The sequence below is a fragment of the Electrophorus electricus genome, chromosome 17 (genome assembly GCF_041902795.1).
Source record: "Electrophorus electricus isolate QZ-2024a chromosome 17, ASM4190279v1, whole genome shotgun sequence".
In the NCBI taxonomy this organism is placed as follows: Eukaryota; Metazoa; Chordata; class Actinopteri; order Gymnotiformes; family Gymnotidae; genus Electrophorus; species Electrophorus electricus.
Genome location: NC_137513.1, coordinates 5,471,470 through 5,483,443, shown reverse-complemented (window position 1 = coordinate 5,483,443; position 11,974 = coordinate 5,471,470). Strand labels below are relative to the sequence as shown.

Below are 11,974 nucleotides of genomic sequence, written 5' to 3'. Positions count from 1 at the left end.
GCAGTGACTCCTGTGAGAAGTGTTTTGTCATTGGGCTTCCTGACTGGTACAAATAGACCTGCTCTATAAAACAGTGTAGTTTACAAGAGCTGGCCCTCTGGACTATGCTGCATTACATACTCATGCAGAGCATACTTGTGTAGGGAATGAATTTGAAAATTGCTGACGGTCACATGAAGACTATGATCACCAACTCTTCCAGGTAAATGAAATGGTAAAATAATTAAAAAAAAAAAAAGATGCAGAAGTGTAGATACAGGATTTGTTACAGAGTGAAATAAAACACTGCAGATTGTGACTGGTGTGAAAAATGTTGGGCTTGAGCATAATTTGTTGTTAACTCTACTCAATGGCACCGCCATAATTCTTGAGACTGGACAGTTAGATGAGCACTTGAGTTTTGCGTTGTACCGGCTCGCTGACATGTGCAGTGCTATTTAGTAGTCATATAATATTGGTTGTTGTAAGGACTGTCTACGGCATGATTTATAGACACTTTTCAGTATATGACCCCTCAGCTACTGTTACACAACAGCACTGGTCGGTTATAAGATATTCTCTATCGGACAGAATTATCTGACTAATACAGTGCGTGTTTTCATATTTAGAATGCTCCAAGGCTATAGTGTGGTGGCAGTGTGATTTATGACAGAGTTGGTAAACACTGGTGGAGTGGGAAGCACTTTCACCATTTAAACGCAAGCAGTTACATTAAGCCCCCCCCAGTCTTAGCCCATTCCCTCAGGCTCTAATAAAGGCAGAAAGCAATTAGCAATGGGTAAGAATCAGACTTCACTTTAAAACGTTCTTTTATGGATGCCTTCGGCCAGCTCTGTTTCCGCCGCAGACATTCAGATTGGCCCATAAACAGATTTCTCCTCACCCACTTTGGTTTTCACTTTTCCTTTATAAGAGGGGAGTTTGAGCCTATTTCAGGAAGAATACATTAAAAATTAGATCGCATGTGGCTGCAAGACAATGCCACCATGTAATATATAGATCTCGTATATGTGATTAACACAGGCTTGGGATGATGAGAACAGGCAGTACACCAAGCCAACCCAGAAATCCACAATGTAGAATATGTGGGAAAAGCCAATAACACCCCCTGTGCCAAAACGAAATCAAGTGGGGAGAAGATGATTTTTACTCTTCCATAATTGTGGAAACAACAGACAGCATTGCTCCTCTTAAAGGCTCTGCCATAATTTCAGATGGAGTGACGGTTTGAATTTGAAGCACAGTGGATGTAGTGTAGCGTCTCAGGCATGCGCACCTGTCTCTGGAACTGACTTGCCCCTGATCTTTGTCCTTATAAGTAAAGATGGCCATAGCACAATGACTAATGTTTTTTACCAAAATATGTCTCCAAATGTCTAGGATAATGCATCGTTATGCAGCAATGCAATGACCCAACACACTACCAGGGTGATTAGGAAGAGCTCATGAAAAGAAAATTGACTAAATCGATCTTCCACTTTACATCCAACGATGCATTCATTTCATATGCTGAAAAGGAGATGGAGTTCAGAAACCATCAAGCAAAACCAAAAACAAAAGGAAAATAATTACAAACAAACAAACAAAAAAACAACAACCCACCCCTGATCACATGGTCTTGTCAGTAGATCAGACTTGTCTGAACTATATTAACTGAATGCAAGCCATTAGGAAGTAGTCATTTGTAGTCTAACTGATTCATTGATCTAATTACTTAAGGTGAGAGGTGAGGGGGCAGTAAAGTGAAAGACACTAGGAAGTAAATCTCAGGTAAGCTTAGGTCTGAGAAGGAGAAGGGAACACACAGAGCACTGGAACCCGTGTACTGTATATACCTGTGGCTTGGTCGTTATAGGTAGGAACGTCAACCATGTGACCGAAGCGTTACTGCTGGTCGTGCCATTCCATCGCAGTCCTCACACCGACATGGGATATTGTATATCTCTATATCTCAATATAACATTAAAAAAAAAAACATTTGCCCCGAGCCTACCTGGCTCATGTAACTGTTTACAAAATAGTCTCACATGGATCTGGGTTTTGACATGGAACAATTTGCATTTCCTAGGCGTCATTGTCAAAAACACGGAGGCTCCGCTCGTCAGTTCGACCGTGCCACTGGAGGCAGTCGAACATCAGATGCGCGCGACGGGAGGGGAGGGCTTGAGCAAAGTCTGCACACACACACACACACACACACACACACACGCGCGCGCGCGCTCCAAGAGTGTGTACTTCAACAAGAACCGCATTTGAGCTGCCATGGGTCTCCTTACCTACGTGTGGAATCTGTTCAGTATCCACCTGCATGAACCCACCGGTGCAGATTTAAGGTCGCCTGTGTCTCGTCCGGCTGGATCTCCGCTGCACTGAGGCGCACTGAGGGGGGGGAGACGTGCGTACTGTCAAAACTAATTGAAAAACGCGCACCAGACACTTGGGTGTTCTGTGAGAACGGATTGAACGGAATGGCTAAAGAGACGAGGAGCAAAGGTACGTGACCATCACGTTCTGTTTTGCAAACTATCTCTTGATCTTGGATACTAAATCTTTGTGCGGTTTGGTAAGGTTGCGGTTCGTTAACAGGTAAGAGACCGACTCGTCACGCCGCAGATTTATTCCGGCCGCGAGCTACTTTGCTTGCCGGTGTGTAGGAATGCGCGCTATTTGGAGTGCCACGCGGATATTGCGTTAATGTGTTTTAAATAATGAAATCTTTCTGAGCCGTTTCCAGACTGACGTGTTTTATCATAACGCATAAGTGCTTTAAACATCCCGACTCGTATCCCGAATGTATGAATCAGTGCATTACTTTTGTCCGTAGAATAAAAGTGTCCCAAATTAGGCCCAAGTGTTCCTAACATTTGGATAGCTAACGCATTATCTAGCGAACGCCTAAATAAAGAGTAAGTGTAATCCTACAGGCATGCAGTTACAGCCTCGCCTAGACATGCGTTTCTGTAATTTCTCACTTACATGTAAAGGATTTCTTCATTTTTATTTATTTATTTATTTTCATTTTTAGCGACGGTTTTGTCCTTGTTGTGGCACACTGTTCAGAGCAGAAGCCAGTGATGGGGAGGTGTATTATTAGGAGTGTCTGTACTCGGCACATCTGACGGAGCCGACTTCTCGTTTAAGGCTACGACTGGGGGGAGAAAAAAGTCTGCTAATTTCTTGCCGTGAAAGGTGGGATGTATATTGTCCACGTAAGTGGTTATTTTTATATTAAGGAATTTATCTTGCTTATTTTGCATAGTCACTGCCATAGGCTGTGCATAGCAGGATATGCATATGTTGTACTACACTAATGAGATTCAGACTGGAAATTCCTGGCACTGTGCCTCAGAAGACCAAGCCAGTGGGGGTTTGCTTCATAGTGATGCAGAGATTTTTAGGCGTCTCATCTTATCCATGCTGAGCGACACTTCTTTACCGATTACATTAGATGGTGGCTAATTCCAGGAGACTGCTACTGTCTTGCTCAGTGCAAGCACACTGACTATTGCTAAAGTGGGGTTCATTAATCTTTGACGCCTCATGACGTGTGGCTATATCATGGGGCTAAAATGAGTAAACGTGGTGGTAAAAGTGTTGAATAAAAGTACAAGATCTGTGGGCAGAACCTTTTGGAACAAGAATGAAATCGATTGAATTTTTAAAAAGCTACACAACTCCTTTTGTTTTATTTTGACTTGGCAACAATTTTCCTTTTGACTTTCCTTATATGTAACCAGAGTCTGTTTTATTATAGTGCTGAACCTGACCTGAAGTCTGCCCAAAACCTCATGGGCTCTATGGCAAGCAATGGAAAAATAATGTTATGTTTGACATTTTAATACATCTGTGGATGTTTCTGAAGAACGGTTTCCAGATTTCATCACTTTCAGTCTAGCTGTTGGTCACATTTACACACAAGCCCAAATGCAACCAGCTGTGTGGGTGTGGAGTAAACGTTGGGTGCTAGTTTACACACCAGATCAGTGGCATACACCTTGCATTGCAGTAGAGTTTCTTTGGACAACTTCTTTTCAGTGACTGTCAATATCAACAATATGCTATTGATCTGTAATAATAAAATTTGTTCATTTCAACACGGTTAGTGTTGTAAGCCTTTGAGAAGCATGCCTTTAAACCAGATCAATAGGGTTGCGGGGTGTGTTAAATCAGCCAAGAATGTTCATTCACTTGCGCGACATTGCCACCTCATCCTGTACGGCTAGCATGTACCCACCTAAAATCTGGTTAGAACAGAGGTGATGCCCTCTTTTGTTCTAAAGCGAAATCTCTCTCTCGCACCCCCCGCCCCAGGGCAGTTTGGTCTCCCTCATATGCAGGATTGATACAGTGCTTTTATCTGTAGATATATACACAGAAAACTGCCAGTCGATGGGGAGTTTAATGCTTTCTCACATTCTCATGCCATTTCATTATCCAAGCTCACCTCATTTCTCTCCTTGTCTACTCCCCCATGAGCAATGTGGCTGTATTTTTTCAGGAGGATGCAGTAGCTTTTAAATTACGGCAGACGTGGAGCGAGAATGGGAGGGGAGTGTTTGTTTCTCATTTGCCATCATAGTAATGAGACTCAATCGCAGAGTCGCAGCCCTTGTTTTGGTGCCAATTGTACTATATTGCTTCCGTCCAAATATGGACAACTATGTCATATCACCCACACATCAAAGACACTGGATTGGACATGTAGATGAGTCCACACCCTTTAGGGGCGCGTGTAAATTTGATCTGTGCTGAATTTATTGAGCCTGTCTCAAATTTGTGTGCTCATAAAATTCAGCATTTCTTACATCAGTGTTTTGCTGCATAGAGCATCCAACTACAAGGCCATAAAGATGTTAAATGACGGCACATTGAAAGGGCCAATATGCTGCCTGGCTGCATGAAAGCAACAGTAGCTGCAGGGGTGCTCAATAGTCTGGGTTAGGGCTTCTGAGTAGGTGCATTAAATTCCATTTAGTCTTATAGATCATTATGTTGGTGCAAGAGGATTCCAGTGAATCTCTTATTTACCAGGAAATTTGCATCCAACAGTAAAGACATTACAAAGCTTTTAAGTTATTTAATTTGGCTTGTGCAGAGAGAAATTTTTTAATGAACACAGAATGACTTGTAGTCGAATACTCATGTGCATTGTGCCGTGTTTGAAACACAGAATGCAGTCGACATGACTTCACTTACCGCTGCTGGGAAAACCCAGGAGCATGAAGGGAGGATCCTCAGTTAAAGGTTGCATATGATGCCAGCAAATGAGACCTTTTACAGAATAAAAGATTCTTCAGATAGGACAGTAAAGGTCTGAGTAATTTTATGTTTTTCACCAGCATTGCCATCTTTGTGGTGTTGAATGTAATCATCCATCACGTTCTACTGCCAGTGTTTCATACACTATTGCTTTCCATCTGTTATCTTTTATCAGTAACACTTCCACTCTTATCGTTCTGGTCTTGGATTCATAAGGAGAAATTATTCTTAGCTTATCTTCCATACCAAGTGGTCTTAAATCGAACAATGCAGTGCAGGTTTTCAGTGCTCTCTGAAATGTTTGCGTGCTGCCTAATTTGCACAGCGATTTGGATGGAGCGCAGATCTAAAAATAGCCCCCTTACGAGAGTCAGTGACAGACAGCAGGTCCACACTGTTACCCTGCAGTCCTCTGAGAGCGGGACGCGAATGAGCGAGAGCACGCAAGCGACTGACCGTTCGCGGCGCTCTCGGGACTGTGTGGAGAACTGCAGCCTGGCCTGCAGAGCGGTCTGTGTGTAGCTGAACCATGGCACAACCAGAAGAGTGAAAGCAAAGGGTGTGTGTGTGTGTGTGTGTGCGGGTGTGTGCGATTTTTTTTTTTTAATGCATACTTGGTATAACTACAGGAAGGCTGATTGGAATTGCATGTCATTTGTGTCTGAACCAATGATGGAAATCTCTAGTCCGAAGGGCATTACAGTAGCTGTTGTTGTGGCTCTCCATGTTGCAGAATCCTCAACCAAATCCGGACATCTTTCCGAGGCAGCAGTGTGAGTTAGTTGCTCAGCACCATACAGACGGAGAATGGAAAAGGAAAGGAAACATTGTCACTTTGGGTAACTGATGGAACAGTGAGATGCAAAACAAACAAGCAAAAATTTAAGGCTGAAAGCTTAATGCTGCTTACCTGTGCAGTGATGGAGCTTACAGCAGAGCTCTGGAAGTGTCACTCAGACTGAACTGAAATAAACAAGCAGGGAAATACGTGCCTGATTATTGATGAAATTATGTAAACTCAGGCACACAATTCCAAAAAAATTTAAAAAATCATTAAATTACCACCTCCAAACAAAGAACAGATAAATGAACAAGGGAGTGTTTGGCTCCTACTGGAATCATTTCACACAGAGTTGATGTTTTGGACTAAATGCTTCAGACTGAATTTGAAATGACACAGAAATAAATTAATCGCCCGATGCCATGTGCATGCAGGCTAGCCAATAAAACAGCCGCTTCTTTGCATAACCGTTATAATGGGTTTGGCGCTCCATGGGGCATTATGGCTTTGTGTTCAAATTAAATCAAGCACCACTTTTTTTTATTTATTATTATATATCGTCACAGTTTGTTCAAATACAGATACCTGTATATGATCATTATGGACAAATCATATGATATGAAATGGAATGTAATTTCTAGTCCATGTCTAGCTCATGTCATACTGGACATTTCTAAAAGCAGATATATATTTTATCCACCAAGGGCATCTAATTTTTAAACGAGCAATTTATTGCTGAAGAATTTTCGCATGTTTTGCAGTCACATACTGCAATCAGTTCAGAATGCGTAACTCCTAATCAAGGAGCAGTAAGTGGCACCCTTTACATAGTTAAGTCACAAATGAGAGCTATGATTGACTGTACTTGCCAAACAGACCTGTATAAAGGTGCTTTCAGCCTGTGACCACTGCAGCAGCAGATATATCTCCGAGGGGGATTGCGTGTGGGACATGCTTGAATGAACTGTTCCACTTCAGTGGAAAAATCTGATTGCAGTGCTTACACACGAGAGGAGTGCAATTCTCTCTTTTAACTAGTAACTCTCGTATTTTTAGAGCTAAAAGTTCTCCTGGCGTGGAAGCGTCTCTGGTCCTCGGTGCAGATGCTGCACCTTTCGCGCTCATGTAGGTCTCGGGGGGGTTCGTTTGTTTTGGTTTTTTTGGGTTTTTTTTTTTTTGGTCCACATGTCTTGGTTCCTGCTTGCATCATCAAATGACCGAGTTGCATAGAGCAGTGCTGTAGTCTTTTAGGGTGTGCGTGCTTGAACTCTGTTTATTACAGCTATTCATCACATCAGTGTTTTCAGCGTAACAAGGGCATATGTGCCGTTTCACAGTGGAGAGTGCTGCTCCAAGCGCGGAGCTGCCAAACGGAGGTGTTTACCAGCCGCACGGCACATATGCCGTGGGAACACACGCTCACCATGGTGACACGTTCTAAGGGCCGCGTGAGTTTTCTGCGGAGAGACCAGCAGTTTAGCAGAATAGCTGAATGAGGGATGGCCCTTCCTTTGGGAAGCTCAGGCCAGACTCGTGATAGATTTTATTGGATTTTCGAATGGGATTTGGCTGGATCCAGGGATGTTGGAGAGCCTGTGCCAGTTCTGCCAGAGCCAATTGTAGTTCATGTTAGACCCAGAAGGGAAGGCAGAAATACAGGTAAACCATTGTGTGTGCATGTACAAGGCTGGTCTATGTGGGCAGTACATTTTGCACGTGACTACTTCCTACAGTACAGTGAGTCCCCGTCTCTTAAATGCCAGCGTGTTAATGCTCTTAAGAGCATGTGAAGGGCATTTTTTTTCTTTCTTTTCTGAACCCAATTTTCTGTTCTACCTCAATTTAGTAAAGCTCAGTATCTTTAGAGCAGAGTGCTAACTGCTCTGTTCTGTGCTTGTGAAGTAACAGACTCCCTCCAGATTTCTCATTTCCTCTTATTGAAAACAGGAAAGGGGAACAACACTACTCCAGAGAGAAGGTAGGGGGAGAAGAAAGTTTAATAGTAAGTTAAGTCATGGGCCTCATTCTCCATACTGAATTAAAATGTATTTAATCATCTCAAATTCTCCATCTTTGCAAATCTGTCCCCAAATCCTGACATGTTCATCTGTCTAAAAGGGTGATGGCTGCACAGACTTCTCCAAAATGGCGAAGAATGGTGTTTCTTTAAAGCCACCAGCCATGTAGCAATGCTGAACGCTTCAACGTGGTGACCTACAGGGTGTGTCCACCTAACCAATCAGCAACTGACCCCACTGTCCAACCCCTGCTGGGTTATCTCGCATGACAAGTTTGCAAATCATTATCCATCACCCCCCCCCCCCCCCCCCCCACACACACACACAAACACCAACACCAACTTCCCTTCATCTCTTCATGCCATTAGCGAACTGGTGGTGGCCTTTGTAAGCTGTCGATCCTCAGGGTGTTGTAATGCTCTTTCAACTCGGCTCTCCGCGGAGGATTTACCACATGGCTGACGTGCGCAGGAGAGAAATGGAGCCGGTGCCACCCGAACACCTGGATAACCAGCAGCCTGTAACTAAAGAGAGAACGTGGGGGGGGTGGTGGAGCCGAGAGGGAGGCCCTCAGCCAGGCGGCGCAAGCGTGAGAGGTTAGCAGCTCTCCCTGGTTGCATCTAGAGCCGATGCTGACGCTTGGTGCTCCTCGTAGACCCCGTGTAAGACACGGATCTGGGGCCCCCAGCGCAAACCTGTGTGTATGATTTGGGAACTGGGAAATGCCCTTCTGTGACAGACGTTGGCGTTTGCAGGCCAGCGTCCCACACCGTGGCTCAGATGTTCAATTTATACTCGCATCAATTACAGCCGAAAAGACAAATTTGCAGGAGATTTTGGCTGCAGTTCACGTCTAAGAATCCTAAGGCCCTGGTGACATTTCTTTCAGCTGGACATGGAGTGCTTACAAATGAGGACTCCTGTCTGTTCTGTATGCTCTGAATACTATTAGTTCCCCTCTAGCTGGTAAAAATATAGTGCATGCCCACTGTAATCCTGTTGTTGAAAAAACAGATTGAGGCATTTTTCATTGAAACAGAAAGCCTCCCAAAACATCTGTACCTTTTTAGCATTAGCGTAGACTTCATATAATGGTACTAATTTCATGGTTGAGGTAAGCCTTCCCTTCTTTGGAGATTTTATAGCTCTATTGCAATTATATAGAAACATGTAATGGTTATAATAATCCTCCTCACCTTCAGCCAAAGAAGTGAATGCGTCTTCCGCTGTGGCTCAGATTTGCCATGCAACACACAGTGCCTACACCCATATCAAAAGTAATTGTTTAACTTGGTGTAGATATTGAGGTGGTATATTTAAGGAAGTCGGCTAACTTCATTTAACTAACTTGTGAAAATGCTAACTTGTCAAAATGTACCATCTGACTAAGTTTGGATCAAGTTTGCCAAAGTGGGCTCACAACCAGATAGTTTGCCCCATCAACTGTGACGCTAAACTGCTGTCCAGCGTAATCTTATTAGTGACTGCGCTGATTATAGTTTGGTTAAACTTGAAATGATGAAATGCGTACATTGTCTCGTGCGCCAGCGATGTCCCCCAAAATCCGTTAACTTCGTCCTGTTCGCCGCACTTCACTGTGTTTATTTCAGGGTACATTACGCAGGAATCAGATTAAGAGTGAGAGAGGGAACGGATATGATTAGACCTGCTCTAGTCTAGGATCCAGCCAGAAGAGCTCTATCTGGACACACACACACACAGACAGGCTTTTACACTCCAGACCAGCATATGAGCAAATTTATGCACAATCACAGTACTTGGCTACATACTTGGCATCTTGCCCATTCCTGATTATAACACAATATAATTCTTGTTGTCACAAGCATTATGAACATTAAACCAGTCATTACCAATGGCATTGTACGTATGGAGCTTATGAATGGTGCACAACTCCTGTGAGGTAGTCTGATGTGTCAATACATTGACCCTTGCAGAATCAAGAAACGGGTGCATGACTCCATATTAGACCGTGCTCTTTGTCTTCTGTAACGGCTGGTGTTTGGATCTTGCTGCAGCGACATGTCTGTAGCCTGAGTCGTTCTGTGTTGGTGCTAATTAGGCCTTGGCAGAAGGTTGCCTCTCCTGTGGATGCGGCTGCATGGTGCCCTGAGGTTTTATTGGGAATCTACGAAAGGTTAAGGCAGATAGCCATCTTGGGGAGTGTGTGTGTGTTTTGTCTGTGTGTTGGGGGGGGATTAATGGTGGGAGTATTTGTCTCAGCATGGCAGGGCAGGATGTGATGAAAAGCTCATTAAAAGTCATGTAGTGGCACGGTGCGGGAGCTGGCAGGTGTGCCAGGCTGCGGTAACGGAAGGCGCAACCTCATTGTTTGAGACGAGGGAGGGAGAGGTGAGGGTGTGTGACCCTGAGACTGGCTGGGCTGGGGCTGGTTGAGGTAGTTGAAACAAATCAACTGGATTTGGTCCTCTGGCGTCATAAATTTGCTAAGAAGACGGTGTTGTAGCAATGGTGACCCAGGGAGGGTAAGCCATTAAATACAGTTTAAAGTCAGTAGTTTTTCAGCTTCATGGCTTCCTCTCATGCGTTATGAAAAGCAGCTGCAGTAGTGGTAAGTAGCACACTTTAAATGTGACTTTAAATGATCAGCTGTCACAAACCGCTTCCCATGTGCCATACAGATGTCTTCAGTGACTCAGTTCTATAATTAGAACATTTATAAATCAAATTGTAAGATGGAGAGGGGCTGATTTATGATGTGGATTATGCAATTTTTTAAAATTAACATTTGTCTTAAATTAATATTTGAGCAGGCTAATGTTGTTGTTTTATGTTCTTCAAAGAGGCCTAATCCCAATATATGGTTTTGACTTGCTTTCTAGTGATTTCTATCACACACACCCTCCCATATCATGGAGGTTTTTCATTGTGCTTTTCTGCCCTCGAGGGCCAGTTTTATTTCTGCATAAAACAGTTTTCAGAGTAAACATTTTCTTCACCTGGTAACCAGGTCCATGTAGATGGAGTTGTGCTGTACATTAACCTGGATATTGCTGTCTCCATGATGGATCTAATCAGTTAGTGAAGCGATGCTCATTAATTGCACAGGCAATTAAGACCTGATGTCTCATCATTTCTTTCTGTCTTCTCGCCCACAGTAACATTGCGCAAGCACAGCGCCTCCCACTGGCGTATGCGGGATATCGCCCAGGAGTCTGTGGACAGCTCTGATGATGAGTTTTTCGATGCCCGTGGTTAGTACCACTCTTTTGTCTGTTCATGTCCTGATTTCACCTCTCTACTGTGTGTGTGTGTGTGTGTGTGTGTGTGTGTTCGGTCAGACCACAGCAACACACTGATGCTGCTGACTTCACATGGCGAGAGCGATCTGTACTGCTTGCGTTTTGTGCTTTAGCCGCTACTGTTTTGTCGAGCCGTCCTAGCTGTGATTGATGGAGCACGCCAGGGAAACATTTCCATGGCTCTAGTTAAACAAGAGAAGGCTTAATTTAGCCCATTTTCAATTTGTTGGTAAGAGAATTCCGTGATGGGCTGTGTGGTTATGAGCCTGTATGTCCACAAACCAGATACTACAGGCATCCACAAAAAGTCTGCTTGTAATCTAACGCTGTCTCCACACACAGCTTGCTTGGGCTTCAGTCCAGCATGGCAAAACGCAGCGTATTGCATCAGTGCCTTGCTGTTGGGTGCTGTGAGCCTGCAGCCTGTTTTCAGCCCTTCAGAGCATGGTCTGAGACATACACATTTATTGATCACTGCAAAAAAAGCAGCACCCAGAGAGATGGCACACGAGAAGTGCCCAGGGCTTCAGCTGAAGCGGTACAGCAGCTGTGGGATGCTCGTGTCTGCTCTCATCCAGCTGTACTCGCTGGCGCCAGCCTGTACCACAGCCATCCGCGGAGTCCTTCCGAGACCT

General features: G+C 44.0%; 1 protein-coding gene across 5 annotated transcripts in view; it reads left to right on the top strand.

Annotated features, from left to right (window-relative positions):
• Window positions 1-2,163: 2,163 nt before the first annotated feature.
• The window catches only part of pitpnm3 (PITPNM family member 3), a 52,825-nt gene continuing 43,014 nt past the window's right edge, over window positions 2,164-11,974 (top strand). Inside the window, exons 1-2 of one of the 5 annotated variants that reach the window (XM_081700386.1) lie at window positions 2,164-2,493; window positions 11,196-11,291. In XM_081700386.1, the coding sequence (XP_081556512.1) occupies window positions 2,469-2,493; window positions 11,196-11,291 (121 nt within the window). In that variant the 5' untranslated portion in view covers window positions 2,164-2,468. Of the gene's footprint in view, window positions 2,494-2,518; window positions 3,210-10,533; window positions 10,649-11,195; window positions 11,292-11,974 lie in introns of those variants that run through there. The other 4 variants (XM_081700387.1, XM_026997784.3, XM_081700385.1 and 1 more) reach the window with 4 other exon arrangements.